Consider the following 23,755-nt stretch of genomic DNA (forward strand, 5'->3'; position numbering starts at 1 on the left):
GCATTTTGTCAGACCATCTGCATTGCTATGCACTGAGCATTTCAAACTCGCTCACATTTCAAACAGAAGGACAGAATCTGACAACACAAAGCATGACGCCCGTCTGCTCATACTCTGGGAGTTCTGCACAAAGATGAACAAAAAAGCCAGATGGAGAGTGGGACTTTGTCAAAAACGACGTCAGTAAAACAATGGGCAGTAATGAAAAATACAATACTTCTTGCAAGTAGTTAAAATCTAAATATATGTCCCAAACGGCTCCCTGTTCCCTAGAGGGCTCTGGTCAAAGGTAGAGCACAATGTAGGGAACAGGATGCCGTTTGGGACACACGTCTGGTGGAGTGATGTGATCCATGCAGACAGGACAGCCTTACCCTGTGTTTGCAGCCGGCATCTTTAAAGGGGCAGAGGACAAGGGCACTGCCGCAGTTCTCCTTCACATGATTGGCCAAGTCCTCCCGGGCAATGTTCGGGGTGCCACACTGGTTTGGACATGCAACTGGAAACCGAGGGCAGTGGTACTGGTGGTTCTGTAGGCCACAAATAGGACTTTTGTGTGAATTCGACTTTTTAAACAAACAATACAATCACCCATGTGGATATACACAATGATTATGCAATATTCAGGAGATCCTTGAGGGGAACAAAAACTCACTGTATCATGGAAACAACATGAAGCACTTGTTGTTTCCATTAGCAAAGCTAACCTATGTATGAGCAATTTGATTCGGGATCAGAGCTATGCGTTGTAGGAAGGAAGACAGTGAATGAAGTGTGGGCAGTTGAGAGGGCAGCCGTGTGTGACTGGCAGGCCGGCCGCCGGGCCGGAGGACAGGATGTGTGCAGAAACAGGTGCTGCCGGAGGTGGGCGCTGCCAGCACAAACAGCAGCGGGCACACAGCAACTGGCAGGGAGCAAAGGGACCCATGAAAGCCAGTGTTCATGCAACTGTGGGCCCAGTGCCACCACACTCTACAAAGCCTGAGAATTTGAGAGGCCTCCTTCATCCAGGACTGAGACTGCACTGTTCCTTTATCACAGAGTCAAATGGGGAAGATACACATAAGAAACCCTTGGAATTAAACTGAAACAGTAAAACCTTTGACTTCTCACAGCTCAGAGTTTGGGCACTACCTTCACTAGCAGTCTGGTCAGCTTGAAAGATACTTTGATGCGAAAGAAAATCGACCCATGAAAGTCATTGTGAGACATAAAATGCCTGAAGTAATGAGTTGAAGGGATGACCACATCCTAAAGCAGGGGCTTTCGCTCTTTAAACAAGGTTTGGATGGCTGCACTGAACGTTCGTTATACATGTGCACTGTCAAAATGTTATCCATCATATTGGAATTAAATGGGGAGTCACATGCTCCTTCACGGTCTAGCTTTAATTTCAGTGAGAATTAGCAAGCTGGGTATCAAGAAACCATATCACCGCAGATCCATAGTCTCCTCTACCCACCCAGTACCAGGCCTGGTTGGATCAGAGGGGCACTTTGGTGTCGTTGACTGACCTGGATGGTGTCGAAGACAAACTCCTTGCCACAGTACTTGCATGGCTGCGTGCGTTTGGGACACTCAGCGAGACCATGCTGAGACAGGAGCCGGCGCATCATACGAGCGCCACATTTATTCTCACAGTACACACTCTCCTGGGGACAGACGCCCTGGTGGTTCTGTGGAGGGAGAAGGAACATACCAGTCACAACACAGCAGGGACCACATCACCACTGACTAAACGACAAGCGAGTATTCAGTCAAGTATATTTTGGTCCAGATACAAATACAGTAAACAGTTCTGGGTATGCAGTCATTTTATGACCCTTCCCTGAAAACGAACAAATAATCATCCCATCAAAAACCGGAGCCATATTTATTATTGGGTAATGAGGTGGGAAGGCACAAACCAGGCCTGTGTTTGGGGCAGTCTGTTAAAAGTAACAAAGGTGTTAGTGAGTGAAACCCTGAGACACTATTTTTCCTGGATGTCGAAATACATATACAGTATGAAAGGTTCACAGTTCTGCTCTCTCCAGACATAGCGACGGCCGTGTTATTTATAAATATATCGCCACCGCTGAAAAAGAGCACCATCTACATACACTGACGTTCTGGAGTGAACCCTGTAAAGACTGCCATTCACTCAGGAAAACATGTGGCTAACACCAGGTTAACCTCCCAGTGCTACTCGGCTTACCGTGAGGTAAATAAAGAAAACATTGATAAAATGTACGTCTCCGCGTGTTTTTTTTTTTTTTTTTTACCTCATAGGCCTCCCCGGTGAATTCGCTGCCACAGAACTCACACTTGACCTTGCGCTTGGGGCAGTCGTGCTGCAGGTGATCGGGAAGGTCGCGGCGGGTCAGCTTCAGGGAGCAGCGGTTGGGGCAGGGGATCACATTGAAGGCGCAGGTGGAAAAGTGGCCCTGAGGGGGGGGGGGGGGTAGAGAAGGACAGACAGGACCGTGTCAGCATACTTACAGGGAAAGAAAGCCACCTTCTGCGCTGCATTTGGCCAGGTCACTGCTAGCAGACCAAACTGAAGACAGTAGAACCAATGGGTGGGTGAAGGCAAGGGAACACATTCAATGAGGTAAGAAGGTCAGAAGGCCAAGCAGGCTACCGACCTGGAGCTGCTTCATCTGTCCGGTCCAACGACAGCCCTCCTCACTGTGAATGCAGCGGATGGGCAGGGCCAGGATCTGCTGTTCCAGTTCCGGGTCAGGATAGATCTGTAGCCAGAACACAACCGGGAGGATGTGATCAATACTGGCTCATCCTCCGTTTAAGAAGTGTAAACTAGGGAGGTGCCAGGACATCCCTGGACAGGATCGGTCTGCTGCAGGGCCCCATCCTATCTGGTTAATGTAGAGTACCAAGCGGAGCGGCGGGGGTCACACTGGAGTAACTACGCAACCAATTCTGGAGGTGGTAGGAAGGGGGAGGAGACGTGGCCACAGACAGACACCCACACTGCACGTCACTCTGCGTGGAGCACAGCTTTTTGGATGCGTTAACTAAAGATCTCTCAGTACTTACGGTAACCGTAGGGGTGTTACCCCGGTCTGATTACATGAACAAAGCGGAGCGTGTAGCGGAACGCAGGACTTCTTCCCGAGCAGGAAAAAAGAAAGTCAGCACTGGAATGGCACAATGCCAAATATACCGAATATCATGGCCATCTTATCATCCCCAGATTCCAAATGGGTAACTAATCCCCTCTCATCCTTTTTAAAGTCCAAAAGGCACTAAATGTTGGAAATCGATCATGTAAGTAAGTTGCTCTGGGGTAAGAGCGTCAGCTAAATGACCAAAATGTCAATATAAAGGCGCCATCAATCTCAGACAAAGAAGGCCTGATTGACCGGCAGAAAGAGGTTTAATGGACTAGTCATGGACATGAGGCTCACATGGAGGGTGAATCAGTAACACAGGAAAATTAGGAAAAACTATTTAACTTGAAAAACACCTGAGCACACTGACATGTTTATGGAATTAAGAGCTCAGAGAGAAGGAGTGAGAACACTTCATAGTCACTGATCAAAGATGAGACTCTTTATCTAATCAAACCAAATCTGCTCCTTGGACGACACTATCCTCTGGATTCTCTCTCTCACTCACACACCTAACACCTAACTGAATTACAGTCCTGCACTGTTGTACAAAGGCCACTTTCACTACAGGCTATGAATCTAAAAACGTTAAGATGCCATGGTTTTAACATACATACTTTAACATACACTTTTATAGACTTGGCACCCTTTTTCAACTATAAAAGTGAATAGTAAAACACAAATGTGCAGTGGAATAAAAAAGGGTCCCATGAATAATACACTGGACCAAAGCAGATTTTAGAAGTGACTTGGCAGCATTTATCACTGAAAATGAAAGCTCAGTGTTGTCGTTTAACTAGCGAGGATTCATTCTATAGTGGATATAAAAACTCTACACACCCCTGTTAAAATGCCAGTTTTTTGTTATGTAAAAGAATGAGACAAAGATACATCATGTCAGAACATTTTCCACTTTTAATGTGACCTATAATGTGAACAATTCAATTGAAAAACATACTGAAATCTTCGAGGGGGAAACATGAAAAATAAAAACCTTACATTAACCTGGTTGCATAAGTGTGCACACTCTCTTATAACTGGGGATGTGGCTGTGTTCAGAATTAAACAATCACATTCAAACTCATGTTAAATAGAAGTCATTACACACCTGCCATCATTTAAAGTACGTTTTCTTAGTTGCATCTCAGAGCAAAAGCCATGGTCCACAGAGAGCTTCCAAAGCATCAGAGGGATCTCATTGTTGAAAGATATCAGTCAGGAGAAGGGTACAAATTTTTTTCCAAAGCATTAGATATACCATGGAACACAGGGAAGACAGTCATCATCAAGTGGAGAAAATATGGCACAACAGAGACATTACCAAGAACTGGACATCCCTCCAAAATTGATGAAAAGACCAGAAGAAAACTGGCCAGGGAGGCTTCCAAGAGGCCTACGGCAACATTAAAGGAACTGCAGGAATTTCTGGCAAAAGCACGTGGGAAAATGTGTTATGGTCTGATGAAACCAAGGTTGAACTTTTTGGCCATAATTCCAAAAAGTATGTTTGGTGTAAAATCAACACTGCACATCACCCAAAGAACACCATACCCACAGTGAAGCATGGTGGTGCCAGCATCATGCTTTGGGGCTCTTTTTCTTCAGCTGGAACCGGGGTCTTAGTCAGGGTGGAGGGAATTTCTCAATTTTCCAAATACCAAACAATTTTGGCACAAAACCTTCAAATGTCCGTTAGAAAGCTGAAGATGAAGTTCACCTTTAAGCACGACAACAACCCAAAGCACACATCCAAATCCACAAAAGCATGGCTTCACCAGAAGAAGATTAACATTTTGGAATGGCCCAGCCAGAGCACATACCTGAATGCAATTGAACGTCTGTGGGGTGATCTGAAGAGGGCTGTGCACAGGAGATGTCCTCGCATTCTGACAGATTTGGAGTGCTTTTGCACAGAAGAGTGGGCAAATATTGCCACGTCAAGATGTGCCTTGCTAATAGATTCCTACTCAAAAAGACTGAGGGCTGTAATAAAATCAAAAGGTGCTTCAACAAAGTATTAGTTTAAGGGTGTGCACACTTATCCAACCAGGTTATTGTGAGTTTTTTATTTTTCCCCCTCAAAAATATCAGTTTGTTTTTCAATTGAATTGTTCACGTTATAGGTCACATTAAATGTGGAAAAAGTTCTGTCATGATTTATCTTTGTCTCATTCTTTTACATCACAAGAACCTGGCATATTAACAGGGGTGTGCATACTTTTTATATCCACTGTACATAACATTAACTATGCTCTACTGTTCAAATGAGTAGAATATAACACATCCTTAAGAGAGCCCTGCACTGTGGCACAATGTCTTACTGTGCCAGGGTGTATCAGTTCAGGTCTGTGGTTTGGTTTGCATTGCCATTTTGGAGGCATGGTTGGTTGTGGTTGGTTCGAGTAATGGTGTTAAGTGATAGGCCAACAGGTACAGCAGTAGTTTTGTTTATTTTGGAAACGGAAGCCAAAGTAACCCAGGAATATACATGAGCAACGGTAACAACACAATCAGGGAATAGGCGATACCAACAATCTGTATTTTATTATCACGTTAAAAACATGATTACTTATTATCTAAGAGTAAGTGCAAAATAGTGGGGAATGTTAAAACTCTGACATGCAATAATAAAGGTGCCTATAGCATAGGTCTTTTGTTGCACATGACAGCTTGATCATTTGTAACACTGATTGCCTAAGCCAGTGTTAACCTTGGACCTATTATCGGCATATATCCAAAGCCCAATTACTTTTCACCATAGGAATCGTGAAGAAACAAACTTCTTGTCTTAGTTGAACCAAAGATGATTGGTTCAGGACTACAGGAATGTGTGCCATTACACCACAGATGAGCTGTGCCAGTGGACCAATAATGCATCTCCTGTATTGTGCTACAGATCATCACTGCTTCTAACAGTGGCCATGTACTGTACTCTGGCATAATCATGTATAGCGCTGATTGACTGAAGTAGATAACCCTAATACTATTTCCTACTGGAAATCATGTGAGCTGAGCCAAGAAGACAAAGAAACCCAGGGACTCTTTCATTGCCTGAGAGTCTGCAATAATGGTCTTCTAACAACACCGTCCCAGAGGATCAGAAACTAAAGCTCTTTGGAGTTCAAACTTGTGCTTCAGGCCGACTGTCTGTGTTTTGGATGAGTCAGTCTGTCCCACAGGAGAACATGTTTCCTTTACATTATTGACATTCCTCTTCCTCTCCCTGATGGCAAGGCCATGTTTTAATAAACATTTTTCACTGCCGGAGTGAAAGAGCATTATTACAATTGCGCTGTGGTCATGGGAGGGCAGGATAGTGAGTAGTACCCAGGGAACTGGACTGTGGCCCAAACGGACCTTTGTTCCCTGTTTACTTCACTGCTTTTGACCAGGGCTCCTAGATCTTTGGTCAAAAGTAGTTGACTGTATAGGGAAGTGTGTGCCATTTGGGCCATACAGCACGGGTAATTTCCAGGTGACTGGAAAGCTGTGAAGGGTCTTTGTAAATAACAGTGTCTGACAGGTGGTGACAGTGTACCGCTGTGTCCTGACTCAGTGTCCTTCAGTCCTTTGCTAGAAGTTAGCGGCGCAGCATAACTAGAGCAAACGTTACCCAACTGACCTCAACACCACAGTCTCACTGAATAACTGCCTCATAATGCTGAACACACTTTAGCATGTTCATGTTTTTACCAATGAGCAACGTAAGCCTACTGTACGGGAATTGTATTAATTAATGAGAATGAATAGCCAGTGAGATTGTACAGTAACAGAGATGACGATTTAGTGGACATTTTTAGTGGACATCGGTCCTTTGTAAAGTGTTAAGCTTGGGGTTCTCTCAAGCACATAGCAGAATTAGGGTCTTATCCGCTCTCTGCACACTCTGGAACAATGAGGGAATTAAGTTTGAGAGAGAGAGGCATTATTTCATTACGAATAGAAACTGCCACCATAACCCCCTTCCCTTACAATCTGAATGCTTAAGAGAAAAGAAAGGAAGAAGCCTAAAGTTTAATTAAAACGATTTAGATGTGGTATTCTTTCTGCCGAGCCGGGATAAGAGGTTTAATAGAGCTACCATATTAGTGGCTTGAAGGTTTTTGCCCATTTTTCTATCAGATCAACCCAATACCCTGCTTATTACCAGCAATCCACTACATAAAAAAAATATAAGGTAACCTTTGACTCTGGCTGTTAGGCAGGAGATTGCTTTTGCAACTCCCCGGCCACACTCCGGTTGGGCAACAATATCTGTCCGTTGTCTTCCATGGTTAGTGTATTACACTGAAAACCCTTCATACTGACAGTAGAGTGAACAGTCTGGTGCATTGAAAATCCGTGACATTGCATGGGGAATGAGCAGCCTGTGGTCCTTCATTATTACAATTAGCGGCCCACACTAGGATGGCTAGCAGGCTCCCGGAGCCCTCCGTCTTGGCTGCTTGGTTTCTCTGTGGACCCGGGGCAGGGACGTCGGAACTTGCTTGTCCCTGCACTGTCCCAAATGGTGCACAAGCAATAGCAATAGGTTCGGCTGACTAAACAGGTCGGATCCAGAACAACAAAAAATGTAAATCCCCTGCCCCCTCAGGCAGCGATGAAAGGAGGGGCTATGTTACCAGACCGTAGACAATAACGGACTGCCGATGTTGGCATGTTACATGTTTAATGACATTTCAAATTGACTAGCGAGTATGGCAGCACACAGCCCATGCTGTAACAGTAAGCAACCAGCAGCGCAACACAGCAAATGTCCCATTTCCCCAACTGCCATTACTTAGATGTTCTTGGTGGTTCGACTATTTATCAACAGTAAATAATAAAACTAAGCGTTTTTCCCTCTCCCTCCTCTCCAAAGTCGGATAATGATTGATCGGGTAAGGGTTAGCATCTAAGCTAGACAAGGACCAGGACAAACATACATTTTGGTTGAGGTTCGATGCCAGTAGGCAAGATAGATGTTGGACAAAATTGAGTAATTTAGTCATAGTCTATCATTTAAAAGTTAAAACACTGACCCAATTATTCTGGCACCTATGTTCGTCCAGTGCAAAGTTCATTCATTGTATGTGAAAATAAATGGGTGATTATTTAACAAGTAATGGGTTATTATTTAACAAGTAATTGGCTGTGGTTGTATTTAATAAGTACAGATTTCAGCTAGAGAATACATAGCCCTACGAAAACATTTCAAAGAGCTAGACAGAAACGTAACTAGGCCTAGCACTGTTTCACTATCGACCCCTCTGCGCAGAATATGTACCCACCTCTCTTAAAGGTTTTATTAACAAACATGTGATTCCATTTTTCCTTGACAATGTTGGGACAGGTCACAGGGCTGACTGGCTCTTCACAGCAGGACATTGAGGGTAACATCATCTCCAAGAGTGAAAGGGTCTCTGAGACTGAATGGCACCATAGCTGCAGGGAAGCCCCAAATGGTTCCCGCCAAGTGGCCCCCGGACAGGATCTACATCAACATGTTCTATAGAATTGAAATTCCCTTTGGAATTATTAGAACACTTAGGCGTCAAAATTGCTGTTTACTAACATTTCTGAATCTAGGCCAACCCTCATTCTTGCTCAAACTTACCTTGGAAAGCATGGCGGACTGCCATTGCGGTTAGACTAATCTCGTTCTGAGAAAGATGATCTCGGTACACAATCTACTGACAGTAATGATCTTTCACTCTGATTATTACCCATTGGGATTTCCTATTTGTGCAGAATATTTCCTGACATGGACAGAAGGTCCTATGGAGATCCACGTGATGGAAACTTCTTTGTTGTTATATTATTGCAAATGGATGTTTAAGTACAAATGTATTACATACAAAACAAACTGCAATTTGTAACATACAGATAGGAATAAGGGACTCAGCATCTGCAAGTCAGATAGTAGCTATGTATATTTTATACTCTAAGTAATGTGAGTCGAGAGAGTGTTGAGCTCAAGGGTTTTTTGTAAATCATTCCCGTCACTGGCAGCAGCAAACTGACATGAGAAAGGCAGAATAGGATTTAGGACAGACCCCAGTAATATATCTACCACAGGTAACTAATAGAGAAGCAGATGTTAAAAAGTGAGCAGATGGCATTTACCAAAAAGTGATTTATAAGTTGGTACCGGTCTGACGCCACGTTGTCCCTTGCCCCAGTGTAATGGTCACAGTGATAAACATTGAAGGGGGCAGAGGTCACAAAGCGGTTGACGGAGTGGTAAATAAACAAATATATGAATTGCAAAACAAACAATATCATACAAAATCAATAACTACACAATTATGCAAAATATCCAGGGACCCATTATTATTTCTGTGAGCACTACATTTAAAATGAAGAAGCAATACTAGGCGAAATACAAAACCATAATGAATAATCAGCAGACTATGGGGAAGTTACCATGTAGTTCTTACTATGTTTTGTGAGCAACAGAAAGTTTAAATGACCTAGTTATGGTTGTGGTGTGGGCATAACAGGCTGCATGAAAAACTAAACAGGTTAAATTACTTAGTCATGGTTGTGGTGTGGGTATCACAGACCATATGAAAAACTAAACAGGTTAAAGGGTGGTTTTGGAATTCACCTTGGCGTAATCCAGGGGCAGTTGGTCTTCAGGGCACTTGAAGACTCCCTCACTGTAAGACACAAGCAGGAAGGAAAACATTAATGGTCATTTTACCTCTGAAAAGAGTTTCAGAAACCATTTTCATGATGGGGTACCACTGTCCTAACAGATCCTCATGCAGGGCCAATGCCCCAGCTCCAACCTGAGACTCTGACTCCTCCAGGAGGACGGACACTCACCACCCCCAGCTCTCACAAACCCACCCCAACAGACAGCACAATACAGCCACATGACTTTCTTTTAAAGGTTTTTATGTAGTTTCTCTTTCATCTTCCCTCCAAGGATTTTCCCCACAATTCTACAGCTGCATTACTAGATAGGAAAAAAGTACAAGTTGGGGGGCAGATCGGTCAACATATTATACATTATGGACCCCCACTCACATCTCTCTCTTATGTCAACGCACTGTTCATTTTCAACGCTATTTTTGAAAGTAAGAATAAGACAACCTGAGCGTGTGAAGAGGTATTACTCAGTGCTTTCAGCTACCGTCTCTCCTTTCATCCTTCTTCCTCAGAACACTCCATGCTGATGAACCCGTCTCCCTTCTCTTGTTTCGCCAGCAAAAATACCCCCCGTCCCCTAAAAGTCTGTGGTTCTAGGCGATGGCCCTCTGTTAACAACGCAGTGCGCCTTCAGCCTGGATGATACCATGAAACATTCACTGGGATATAATGGACAGGTCTTCACCGCGACAATGTAGGCCAGCAGACAGTTAGACACCGGGACGGGTTCGTGCTGAGCCCGATGGACCTGCTGTACAGCAAAGCCAGTCAGTCAGTGCCACAAAGCGCAACCTTTGGGCCACCGAGGGCTGAGCCCCGGAGACGCGTCTGTCGTGTGGCGTAGGCCCGCGAGCCCCCCGGAGTCAGTGGTGGGTCTGGGTCAGGGATCTGAGGGGCTCCATCAGCCAGAGACGGACTCACTTCCACTCCCTCCCGTGCCGGTGTGCCGACATGGGATCACACTGGAAGGATCAGAACGCAGCCAACTAGGCATCGGCTGTCGCCACATTCAAAGAGGTATTGGAACATTGATCTGCATCCTGTTTCATGGCCCATAGCTGGGAGAAAGGGATAAAAATAACCCCGGCGTACATTGGGCTATAAACACAAGCTCCAGAAGCTCCATCTGTCTGCAACCTTGAGGTGAACAATAGTAGAAATTCAATTGACGTCTTCATCGCCTGAAATACATTCTTGATGAATGGGAAAATGAGGCCAGTGATCTCTGGGTGCCACAACGTACTGTATGTATACCAGATTGCATACAATTCTCTATATAGTGAGCTGCTACTGCCATTTTGGCTCCCGGAGCAACTTCCTTACGGACCTCAGTGGACCATGCAACCCTGTAATCTGGTTGGCTGCGATGTCACCTAACAGACCAGAGACCCAGGGCCATGTGATGGGACACATGATTGCCCTGCACTTTGCCCCCATCTGGGCCACCTGGTCTGTCTGCTGGGGAATGAGCTGAATGCAGATGATGGAGGGGGAGGGAGGGAGGGGGAGAGAGAGAGAGAGAGAGAGTAAGCAAAATATTGAGTGAGAAAGAGTAAATGACAGAGAGACAGAAGGGTTAATGCATGACGAGGCAGCAGTAATTCCAGTCCATTAGGGTCACTGTGTCAGCGGGGAGCTGGAGAGCAATTAATAAAGGACAATGGGGCTGTAAAAAAAAGGTCCATCGATTTGCAGGAGAAAGAGCCCAGTCAACAGGACACCTCGTACGGTGAAACAATTGACTCATGGCTGCGGTCAGAGCGTCATCGGTGTTATGTGGACGACGGGAGTCAGAACTGCTTTCACAGACACAGCGTATGGCTGCATGACATGGAGCCGAGGCTGCTCACGACTCCTTATTCTCTATAGTCCACTAGGTATTACCAGGGCCCAGCAAAAGTAGCGCATCACACCGAAGTTATTAAAACTAGAATGACAGGGAAACAGGGGTTGGAAAGCTAATGGCACCTGCAGAGAAAAGAAGATTCTAATCAGTTCATAGGCTACAGAAAAAGGGGAAGCAACTTCCAAACAGACTAGAGGGAGATGTGCTTTTGGCACGAGGACATTGGTTGTCACGGGTGAGTCAATAAAACTGTAATGCTTTATTTAGGATGATAATTTCCTCCTCATATCGTAGCCTCATACTGCATGTCTCTACAAGCTACCCCTAAGCCAGGGCTATTGATGGATTCAAGACAAGGTCCTTTATATTGATCTCAGACTCTCAGTCAAGCCTCCAAGTAAAAAAACATAGCCCTAAAATTCAAATAAACGCCTTTTATTCTCTGTTTATTACGTTTGCCCAGCAATTATGATTACACACAGACCCTGAGGTCAACGCCCCCCCCCCCACGCTCACTTTTTGTTCCGGCATTAACTGACTTAGAAACAAAGCGCTGCTCTCCCCCACAAAGAGACAGGAACGGAAACTGACAGAAAGGGGCTCTTTGGACTGGAAAGAGGAGACCTTGGCAACACAGGAAACCAGGGTACAGCTAGAGGCTTCATCCAGCCTGCTCCTCCGCTCGGCCCGAAACAGAGGCAGACAGGCGAAAAGAGGCTAGTCACAGGCTGTCAGGACAATTCCCCACGCAGCCTGCGGCCTGCAGCCACGCATTCATCCGCTTGCTCCTCTGTTCATAATGCAACCCGACTGGCCTGGCTGCACGTTGGAGCACCCTACTGCCACACTGTGACAGCGCATTAGCAGAGGCGGCCGCCGCAAGAACAAGGCTTTTTAGACAAGTCCTCCCCACACGCTACGTCACGAGCGACTATTCCTAAGGCCACTCAAAGGCCTCGTTACGGCGGAGAGGGAGATTGCTCGAGTGGCTCTTCGACGACCGATCACTTAGCGCCATGCGGCGAGAAGATAAACAATAGGGTGTCGGGGGGGGGGGGGGCAAGAGTGCCGCCACCCGCGGGGACCTTCAACGGGTCCACTTGACTGACAGACTGCTGGCATTACGGACACCAACGGTCTCACCGCAACAAGGTTGCCGTTTCACAGGACAGAAATATGCGCACGCTACAGTACAGAGATAACACCGGCCGACATGAACACGGTTCTCACAAGCCAAGTCAATCATTACACAGGGAGGCCGAGTAACAACAAGCTACCCGGTCCCTGGGTTTGGGGAGAGCAGCTCAGTAACCGCCACTTAGCGTGATTAATACAATCCCCACATTAACATTTTAAATGGCTTCCCATCCTCCACAGCTGTTGTGCTGGAGAAGCGGGGAAGCCAGGCCCACATCAGACCTTCAAGTCCCCTGGACAGAAAGAGCAGACGGATGGATGGGGACGCCCTGAAGCTAATCACCATATTGTGGGTGTTAGCGTGTGATCAGCGCAGACTACGTTTCCCATTTTCCCTGCACGGGGGCAGCCCCCCCCCCCCCCCCAACGACATCAACCCACTGGCCTATCCCTTAGTCACTAATTGCCCCTCTCCTGCCCTCAAATCCTCTTGCAGGCCCTGCGAGTAGATTAAACAGCCATCCGTTGAGCCCAGTGATAATGTTGAGGACAGCAGTCACAACACTGCCCCGTCACCATCCATATGCTTCCTGCCAGGCACACGACCAGAGAGAAGAACAAGACAAATCCCCAGGTTTGGTAGGCCTGCAGAAAGCCTGTGGGAAATACAGTATAAAACATAGTTTATGTATTTGCACCGCTCTTGTAATTCTTGTTTTGTTTTATGCAATGATCTATGTTTAGTGTAGATCCCTTGACAGTGGCTTTCATGACTACAGCATTTTCAAGCTCTAAGATGCCATCAGGAAACTTGACAGGGTTGTCTGGCTGTAGCTGTAGCAGGCCTGGTGTGCGTTCTTCCTCTGGAAGCTTAGCTCTTCAAGTGAAATGGATTAACTCGTCTACACAAACAAGACTGTAAATGCCATCAGTTCCCTCTATTTAGGCATCCTGGCTTTCGGTCTTCCAGCTCATCCCGATTCTACGCTACCGCTCCCGGAATGGCGGAAGAAAACTGGAATCTTGTTTCATCTCAGCAGGAGTTCCCTTAATCCCCCAAATCCAACCGATTTGTTGTGTGTGCGCGCGTGCGAGTGTGTATGTGAATGTTTGTGTCTATCTTATAACACACATCTAGTTCTAAGCCACTAGTTTCCAACAGTAATGAGGATCAATAACAGAAATGTGAAGGCCCATTGACAGACAAGCCTCCTGTCCAGGGGTATACTTCTATCAAGCTCCAGAAACACCACTCTAGGAGTCTCTATTATCTAAGACAATGCCATATACACACAGACACAAGATGCACACGACAGTATTGTCCGCGTTCCCGCGGGTGGTGTATATAGGCGGGTGGATGAGTGGGACTTCGGACGACAGGGTAGCCTTGTTTCATTGCCGGTCACATCAATCGTGGTTGTTTGCCAGAGAATGCGCTCTGCTCCAAGGGTCCATGAACTACCAAATACTTGCTGGTTAGCCAGGCAGTGTAGATAAGAAGCAGAATGGCTTGGCGAGAGAATCTTTGACTCTTGCTGAGGAGTTGCTGCAATGCCATTATTCAATGGAGGGATCCCCTAGAGGAGCTGGAGGGAGGAGCTGGAGGACAGAGCTGAAGCAGGTGTTTCTACCCAGGAAACCCAATACAGTGAGAACGCTCCCTTTGAATGCTGACTCACTTTACAACCCGGACATGGGCATCCCAAATGGCCTGTAGCCTACACAACATTTGAATCCAGGCTCTGTGAGGTCATGGACGTCCACAACCGTACGACGATTTTGCCTTTCATTTATTCCAGAAAATTGGCAATTCAATGAGGTAATTAGAACTGGCCACTCTGGATCAAGTATCTACAAGGGAGGGTAAAGATAATATTCTGCAGTCTACAACAGACACTTGTGTCTCAATCGAAACAAAGACTCGCGAGTCTTTCCACTGTTGGACTCCGCTAAAATAGGAAACTCTCGATGTGAGCAGAGGAAAGCTGACCAGGCCTACTACTACAAGGACAATGTGTGGTTGTCTGGCAGAGTTTAACCTGGCGCTCTCCGCCTCCACCTGCTCTCCGCCTCCACCAGCTCTCCCTTCAACGCACGGGCAACCCAAATGCACCCAACCCATACAAGCCCGGTGCGCTGAACAGAATGAGATGCCGCTTGGACAGCAACCCCTAATCACTTGGCTGAAAAGCCTTGACTAGGGTAGAAGAAGCCCATGAATCGACTGTGTTTAAATGGACTACGGACAGACACGGCATCAAGACAGTATGAAACCACACCCGAGAGATCAGCTTTTACGATCAATACAAATAATAGGCCTATGCCAAGGACAAGGTATCACTTCCGTATTCCACTCATGGAGGATGTGTGTCAGAAATCAATCCACACTCTGATTCGTAAAATGCGTTGGTAAGCACGGAACGTCTTTAAGCTTCCCCCAGTCAGGTGTGTGTGGGGGGGGGGGGGGGGGGGCATATGGGGGCACTGAAATAGCACCTTATTACCGACATGTTGTGTAGCCCTATTTCATACGCAGGTCCAGGTCACGTGACAGCCCTGTAGAACAATGCTCAAACACAGGAGACACTACAGGGCGCACCAGGTCTCCCGGCTTACGTAACGACATTACATTTCAGTCCTCCGAGCACTCAGTGTGCTGACATTTGTGAAGACAAGCCATCTGTGAGGTAATTCACACAGTTCTGCCACGATCAAAAGTTCGCAAAATGTCATCTTCCCCTGCAGCACTAAGTGAGGCAGTGGTTACAGGGGAATAACATGATGCGGTGCGTTTCAGAATCGCAGTATCACCATAAGCAAGCTTTGGAATGCGGATGTGGATTGCATGCACCGGCAGTAGCTCTTTTCCCAGAGTAGAGCTTAGGGAAACAAGCTACCACATCAAAACCTGACAACAAAAAAGGGTAACGCCATGTTCGCTGACATCCTTGTAAGAAAAGGAGCCGACAGTGCTTTGACTTTTATGATATCAGACATTGGTTCGGAGCCACAGGCAGTTCCCTGAGAATACACACTGTTCAGAGGGGGACATTGGGTGGTTCATCTGTTTGATTCCAGGAGTGTCGGCTCCACATGGTTAAGCTATGCTGTGACTCAGAATGCTAGTGGCACAACTCTGAAGCGAGCAGAAACGAAAACACTGTGTGTCTCCCCAAAGGGCCCAACCACCTGCCAGTGCACAGAGAACACTGGGAAGGGAAGAAAGAAGAGAGAGAGAGAGTGAGAAAGGATGCAAGAGGTAGATGGAAATCTGCAAATTGGGCTCAAGTCTTTGAAAAGACTACCCACACCCACTGTAGTCCTTCACCCTCCCTACCCACACCCACTGTAGTCCTTCACCCTACCCTTCCTACCCACACCCACTGTAGTCCTTCACCCTACCCTTCCTACCCACACCCACTGTAGTCCTTCACCCACCCCTTCCTACCCACACCCACTGTAGTCCTTCACCCTCCCCACCCACACCCACTGTAGTCCTTCACCCTCCCCACCCACACCCACTGTAGTCCTTCACCCTCCCCACCCACACCCACTGTAGTCCTTCACCCTCCCCACCCACACCCACTGTAGTCCTTCATCCTACCCCACCCACACCCACTGTAGTCCCTTAACATCAGAACTACACTCTTCATCAGGGAAACCAGGGCCACATCGTCTTCATGTACCCCACAAACTGCCTACTTAGCACTTCCCAGCAGACTTCAGTACATGAAACCCTTTCTTGTCCGCCTCCTACTTTTGTATTAGTAATTTGGATCCAAACAGTATGAAATAGTCTGGGTCACTTTATGGTTTCCTTGAGCTTGCTTGAACTGGCTGACCTTGACTGGTGATCTATAGCTCAGTTGGCAGGGTTATGTGCTTCATGGGTTTTGGAATGAATCAACTTTGTGAGGGCAAGACAGCATGCAAGGCTGGATGTCAGGGCTTATAGCGATACTGTTACAGCTTCACAGATTTAACTGTAGTGTTTAGGCTACATCGCAGTACTTGGATGGCAGCAAACTGAAACAATATATAAATTAGCTCATTTAAAGCATTCCCAGATTATTTTCCCTCTCCTGATTTCATCACCGGATTAAGCTGCCGGCATGCAGGGGGTTCCCTGGACATCAGTTCAATTTCATCAACTCCTGCCGATCTGGGTCGCAGATTGAGTGGTCTCACCAATCCTACTCTGAGCTAAGGCACTGTACACCGTGGATCACCACACACACACACACACACACACACACACACACACACACACACACACACACACACACACACACACACACACACACACACACACACACACACACACACACACACACACACACACACACACACACACACACACACACACACACACACACACACACACACACACACACACACACACACACACACACACACACACACACACACACACACGATCAGCAGTATCACTGCTCAGGGTGTTTCCGCTGCACCCAAGAGAATCCGTCTCAGAATGGGGCCTTGATGAAGGCATGAAAGTACAGGGTTTTCTTTGATCTCCAGTTTGAGCTGCATCCTAAATGGGACCGTTTCTAACAGCGCATCACTTAGCCCCATATAAGGAAGAGGGTGTGATTTGAGACAGGGTGGGCAGGGCTATCACCTGGGGGCTATGAAGAGCCTGGCTTCAGACACAGCACACATGTGAGAAGGTGCCCCCTAGCTTCCTGAGAAGTGTTAAAAGCTTCTCACAAGATATTAAATGTGTGAAACAGCACACTCAGGTCACTGCTGTCTGTCTCCAGTCACTTCACCCTCCAAACCATCGGACTCACCCAAACCCACCACCGCCGCCGCCGCCACACCCACAATAAACGAGGGAGCTAGAAGAGCGGAAGCGTGATCATCAGTATACACATACTGGATCAGAGTACACCAGCAGTAGATGCATTTCCTCACAAATGCACATTTGAGACATTTTAATTACAGATAGCAGATATCTAATTTTGGCTTTCAGGGGGCAGATGTCTAATGTTGTAATACTCTGCAATGAGCTACGCCTACTCCCTTTGAAGGTCTGTGGTGCCGCCACAGTAATCCTGAAGAACACCAACCGACAGTGGGCAGAGGGCCTCAGAGTCTGCCTTATGACTAGTCTGGGTACTGACAGGCTCATTAAAAAAAATAATAACTTATTATAGACACAGCATAACACAGAGAATGCCCAGCCCTCCCACCCTGGGCAATCCCACCACCTTTTAAACTCACAGGAGGTATTCAGACTAATCTTCCAAATGCCTCACAAATCTTAGGTATTCACTATCAGGATATCCGGTAGATGAGAGGAGTGTAGGTTTGATGTTAATCCCGAGGGATGAGAGAAACAGAAGAGCACTATTCTATCCCTGGGGGATAAAGGGCCGCTGCGTACACACTGCTGAGATCAGTTAAGATGCTGCTGGAAGCATCAGCTATTTAATGCAGAGGTGATATGACTCCTTGTTGGAAATGAAGTATACTTGAGAACTCATGGGACAGGCTTTGTTGGGGATAAAGACTACAGTACCCATGAGAGACAGAGAGTAGTCAGGCAATCCTCTGCAAACAGAAAATATGCCAAAGATGTGAATGGCACTTTCTCGCTGATTACTGTAGTTGCGTATATGACCAACACTGAAGTATGATGTAATCAGGAGACACGTCCTCGTTCCCTGCCAGAGGACATCCCACTAGAACAACAAAACTCTGCTACGGTACTGGGAGAAGAACGTCTTTTATCCTCCAGGCATAGGAATGTTGGATGAAATACAATCTTTATGAAGCTTTGAGTCAATATCTATAAACCCAGCAGTGATTATACGCCAAGTGATACTTAATACAGGGAGTGATGAGGAATATGCCCACGGCAAGTTAGTTGGCTCCATCAGCATCTATCTATCCTCAAAGAGTAATCCTCCTCATGAGTGCTTGTGATGAGAAGCACAAGATACAATACTATGGAAGTCTATGGCACCTGAAAGTTAAACGATGGCCATTTATTTAGGTAGTAAGTGTGTACACACACACTTTCTTCCCTTTCCAAAAAAGTAAAAAAAGGAAGGTTTTGAGTGAGGAACAGGGTTAAAATTAAGAGACCACTGCAAATTGAACGCTTCTGTTCCTCACTCCAAACATACCTTTTCAACTTTTTTGAAAAGGAAAGAAAAAGGTGCAGTGGGCCCGGATCTGTATATTTCTTTCTAACTGAAATAGAAACTTGAAGTCAAGATTAACTTGGTCAAATAGAATACCACTGATAGACCATTAAACCCTTAGGGCCATAAGCAGTTGTGCTAAGCTGCACCCAAAATGGCTCATCTTCCAGATACATGCATAATGCGAGTGTAAAGTTGAAAATGTGTACATCAGCTGTCATTTAATGTTAATGATATAATCACTTATATCAAAATGTTACTGTTCACTACCCATTGAATCTAAACACATGTAAAAACACTTTGTCTATACTTAGTGAAATGGGTGATCTAATATCTGCCGCCCCACTTGACCTAGAAACTTTGATCATGCTGAACAAATTCTCACAATGAAGAAACCTTTTAAAATCACATCTAAATTCATTAGCTATAGAAAGAAATGTCGATACATCAAGAAATCTACACTTCACAGTGACCTTTCAACTTGACACTATTTAGGGTAATAAAATACATTATCATGATGAACCTGTGAAGTTTGGCATTAACAATGTAAAAAAAAAAAAAAGGCATCTCGACTATTAAATACTTGAGCTTCAGTGAATCACTTAAAATCACTGTAACACATGTACAGCTGCAGCATGTGAACAAATCCGGCCCATTGCTTTTTAGGAAATATATGCAACATTTCCCCACTTCCTGTCCAATACAGCAAAAAAAACAAATTTTTTTTAATAAAATGCCACATTCAAATATAGCCACACTACACCTTTGCACTGTGTCACCCTGTTAACCCTGCTCATTGCTTCTCACAGCTATATTTTAGTCCTTCTGTTGGTTTTGCACACTTAGTAAATCCATTATTCTGCGTTCACTGAGGCGAGCAGGGAAGGCACAGTCCCTTTCGATGCCTGGAAAGCCATCTACTTCCCAATGGGGTAAATATAAATGTGTGCGTCGTCCATCACTGGAATAATGCACGTATAACAGAGTAACTGGTTCCTGCACTCTAAACACAAGGTAAAGATGAATCACAAGCAAAACGGAGAGAAAGAAAGATTGTGTTTTCTGCTTTTCTCTCGACAATCTGAATTGTCCTACTATAATCTTCCATGAACTTCCTTTGTCACACGAGGCCATGGAAAAGCTGAGACCATGATAAACTCGGACATGAATTATGGTCTGCCTACCAGTTTGCATGATGGCAGACCAACACAAGCAGTGTTTCCCTAATCAAGGGAAAGGGTGGCTAAAGGCGAATTACCAAACCAACTGCATGTTGCTTCTCCCCTATAGACTGGCTGAGGGGCAGCAGGTGGGCTGGACACATAAGCCCTCCCAAGTGCCAATAATGACTTATGGATTAGAGATCTTTTGATTAGCTAGCATCTGCGAAGGTCTGTACAGAGACATGGAAAATGTAGCATTATGGTAGCGGTGGCCAAAGATGGCACTAGAAAGGTTAATTTTAGTATAACAACAAACAGCCATTAACATTAATGGCTTTAAAAAAATTGATCCAAGTCTGTAACCATGAGAAACATGCATAGCTTCTATCACCAGGCCATAAGAACAAACAAGGCTACCAAATGGAAACCAAATTTCAATGACCAAAATTCTCTTTTTGGGCTATTCCTATGAAAATAAATATAGATATAAATGCTAAACACAGCCATATGTGTCATTCACAAATAAATGGAACTTTAGGGTGAGAATTGGATACACAGGGCACTAGTGCAAGGTATTTATAAAATAAATGATATATGCATATATCACACACCCCACACACCATTATGACCATTGACAAGTAAAGTGAATAACACTGAATTTGATTATGATGGCACCTGTCAGTGGGTGGGATACATTTGAAGCAGGAAAAATGGGCAAGGGTAAGGATCTGAGCAGCTTTGACAAGGGCCAAATTGTGATGGCTAGATGACTGGGTCAGAGCGTCTCCCAAACTGAAGCCCTTGTGGGGTGTTCCCAGTCTGCAGTGGTCAGTACCTATCATAAGTGGTCCAAGGAAGGAAAAGCAGTGAACCGGCGACAGGGTCATGGGCGGTCAAGGCTCATTTGATGCCCATGGGGAGCGAAGGCTGGCCTGTGTGGTCCAATCCAACAGACGAGCTACTAATAGCTCAGATTGCTGAAAATGTTAATGCTGGTACTGATAGAAAGGTGTCAGAACACACAATGCATCGCAGTTTGATGCGTATGGGGCAGCGTAGCCTCAGACCAGTCAGGGTGCCCATGCTGACCCCTGTCCACTGCCTAAAGTGCCTACAATGGACATGTGAGCATCAGAACTGGACCACGGAGCAATGGAAGAAGGTGGCCTGGTCTGATTAATCACTTTTCCTTTTATATCTCGTGGATGGCTGGGTGCATGTGCGTTGCTTACCTGGAGAACACATGGCACCAGAATGCACTATGGGAAGAAGGCAAGCCGGCGGAGGCAGTGTGATGCTTTGGGCAATTTTCTGCGGAGAACCCTTGGGTCCGGTCATTCATGTGGATGTTACTTTGACATGTACCACCTACCCGAGCATTGTTGCAGACCATGCGCACCCTTTAATGGAAACGATATTCCCTGATGGAATGGGCCTCTACCACATATAATTTTTTTTTCTGGAATGGTTTGAGGAACACAACAACGATTTCAAGGTGTTGACTTGGCCTCCAAATTCCCCGGATCTCAATCCAATTGACCATCTGTGGGATGTGCCGGACAAATCAGTCCGAACCATGGAGGCCCCATCTTGCAACTTACAGGAGTTGAAGGATCTGTTGCTAACGTCTTGGTGTCAGATACCACAGCACACCTTCAGAGGACTAGTGGAGTCCATGCCTTGACGGGTCAGGGCTGTTTTGGCGTCAAAGGGGGACCCACACAATATTAGGCAGGTGGTCATAATGTTATGGCTGATCAGTGTATATAGGCAGAAAAAACAGTGTGAGTATTAGAATTCTAGTAGTGTTAAGGTAAAAAAATTAGGACAGTTGGAAGTTCTTCATGGTTGAAGTGGTTATTGTTAACCATTTTGAACAAAGAGCTGGTTGGAAGCCAATTGACAAATTGTGAGTCACCAAATGCATCACTACTCTACTACTAAACCTAACACAAGTAACAACAGCACTTACTCATTTTGCTGTTTAGTAGCCATCTGCTGCTACTCCTACCCATGTACATGAACCTAAACCACCCGTATCCCGCACACCATCTCACACTCGGGACAGTAAGAATTTCACTGTTAGTTGATACCTGTTGTTAACAAAGAAAGTGACATAAAATGTTAATTACTGTCAACAGATGATAGAGAAATGTTTGAGACATACAGTAAGCATGCGGTTCATACCTTCTATGCAGTGTTTAATTTGCCACCACTCCGATTTTGCTTAGTTTGTTACAGCACCCATTTTCCAAGGAGCCGCTATTTGCTGTGCGTTATTTGTCTTTTCCCTTCACTGTGTGCGCACTGCACAGTAAACATACCACCTGCCGCCCCTCACACTGAACACACATGACAACCGTTAAAGCCTTTCGCTGGTTGACTAGACCTCTGGAGGTAACAATGGAAACAGGCAGCGTCCCTATTGTCACCTTACAGGAGTTCACGGCCGACACGACGCGTGAACAGGTGACCTGAACGGAAGACCTGTGGCCGATAAAACAGTAGTTACGTAAAAAGGAAAAGCAGCGAGGTCAAGTCCCAAGTCACTGTCATTTCTTGACCTTAATTGGGTTTACATATAATCTACAATCGGTTTAATGTTTAACTATATATAAAACCAGAGGTGTGTGTTTGTATACATGAACGTACAGGCTAGCCTGCAGAGAGGTGACAGCATGGTATCAGTGCCCCCCCCCACCCCGAGTCTGTGAGGAACATGTACCAGGGTGTGGGGATCTGAGGAGGAATGCGAGGTGAAGAAGGTAATGATTTGATTCCATGTGGATTCTCCCAGTACCCGCCCGCAAATATGACTTTCCTGTGCATGAGTCACAGCCTGCCATCCACAATGGCATGCTACTCCCTACACCACCTATAGACACGTGTCTAAAGTAGTGCACCACGCGGGGAATAAGATGTCATTAGGGACGTACACACACCTCGTCATTACGGTAGCGGAGGGCACAGAACACGGCCACGCGCCTTCTCTTTCCTCATCCGCCGTGAGTCACGCATCACACGCTTCCTGCACGCCTCCAGCAAAACTGTCCAAACTTTCCCCCTCCAAATGTTCTGAACCCCCTCTCGAAATGCTCAGAAAGACACTATATCTTGCCACTTTCCAACAGTGTCAACATTACCTAAGAATGTATTTTTCTGCTCTACCTACATTTCCATTCATCTGACACTGAGGAAGAAGCACATTTCCTTTGGTCGGTACGCCGATTCATTTCAAGCGGTTATCTGTGAGCCGTGCACCTCACTGATGGCGGCCGTTTTGGAGGGCACTGTGCCGACTGTGGCCATGGTAACAGTGAGCGAAGGTGAGGCTCTTTGTGTGAAACTGGGCTTAGTAAGCAGACCGAGGGCGGGCGGTCACACACGCAGACACACACATACAGACACGAGTTTCCCTTATCAGCCTGAATCTGAAGCCTACATACAGTCAGACAGGGACCAAAACAAGCCACTGAGAAAACCAATCCTCTTCTTCCCATGTCTTTCTCCTTGAACAGCACACACATCTGAAAGCAGCATTCAGACGGTTAAAACTGCAATCCACTCCTGCCTCTCTAGACGGGGGTGATGTCATAGCCCCTTTCACTCAAAACACCTCGCATTCCTTAAACTGCCCTCGTTTCTAGGAGTGACAACATTGATGTGAATGACAAAGGCTTAGGAATT

General features: G+C 45.8%; 1 protein-coding gene across 1 annotated transcript in view; it reads right to left on the minus strand.

The window, feature by feature from the left end:
- Positions 1-23,755, minus strand: part of traf4a (tnf receptor-associated factor 4a) — a 35,633-nt gene that overhangs the window by 2,590 nt on the left and 9,288 nt on the right. Inside the window, exons 2-6 of the mRNA XM_013138890.4 lie at positions 9,703-9,754; positions 2,628-2,732; positions 2,265-2,426; positions 1,515-1,676; positions 375-530 (exon numbers count right to left, since the gene is read on the minus strand). Coding sequence (XP_012994344.2) covers positions 375-530; positions 1,515-1,676; positions 2,265-2,426; positions 2,628-2,732; positions 9,703-9,754 — 637 coding nt within the window. The remainder of the gene's footprint in view (positions 1-374; positions 531-1,514; positions 1,677-2,264; positions 2,427-2,627; positions 2,733-9,702; positions 9,755-23,755) is intronic.

This window comes from Esox lucius, chromosome 1 (genome assembly GCF_011004845.1).
Source record: "Esox lucius isolate fEsoLuc1 chromosome 1, fEsoLuc1.pri, whole genome shotgun sequence".
Taxonomy (NCBI): domain Eukaryota; kingdom Metazoa; phylum Chordata; class Actinopteri; order Esociformes; family Esocidae; genus Esox; species Esox lucius.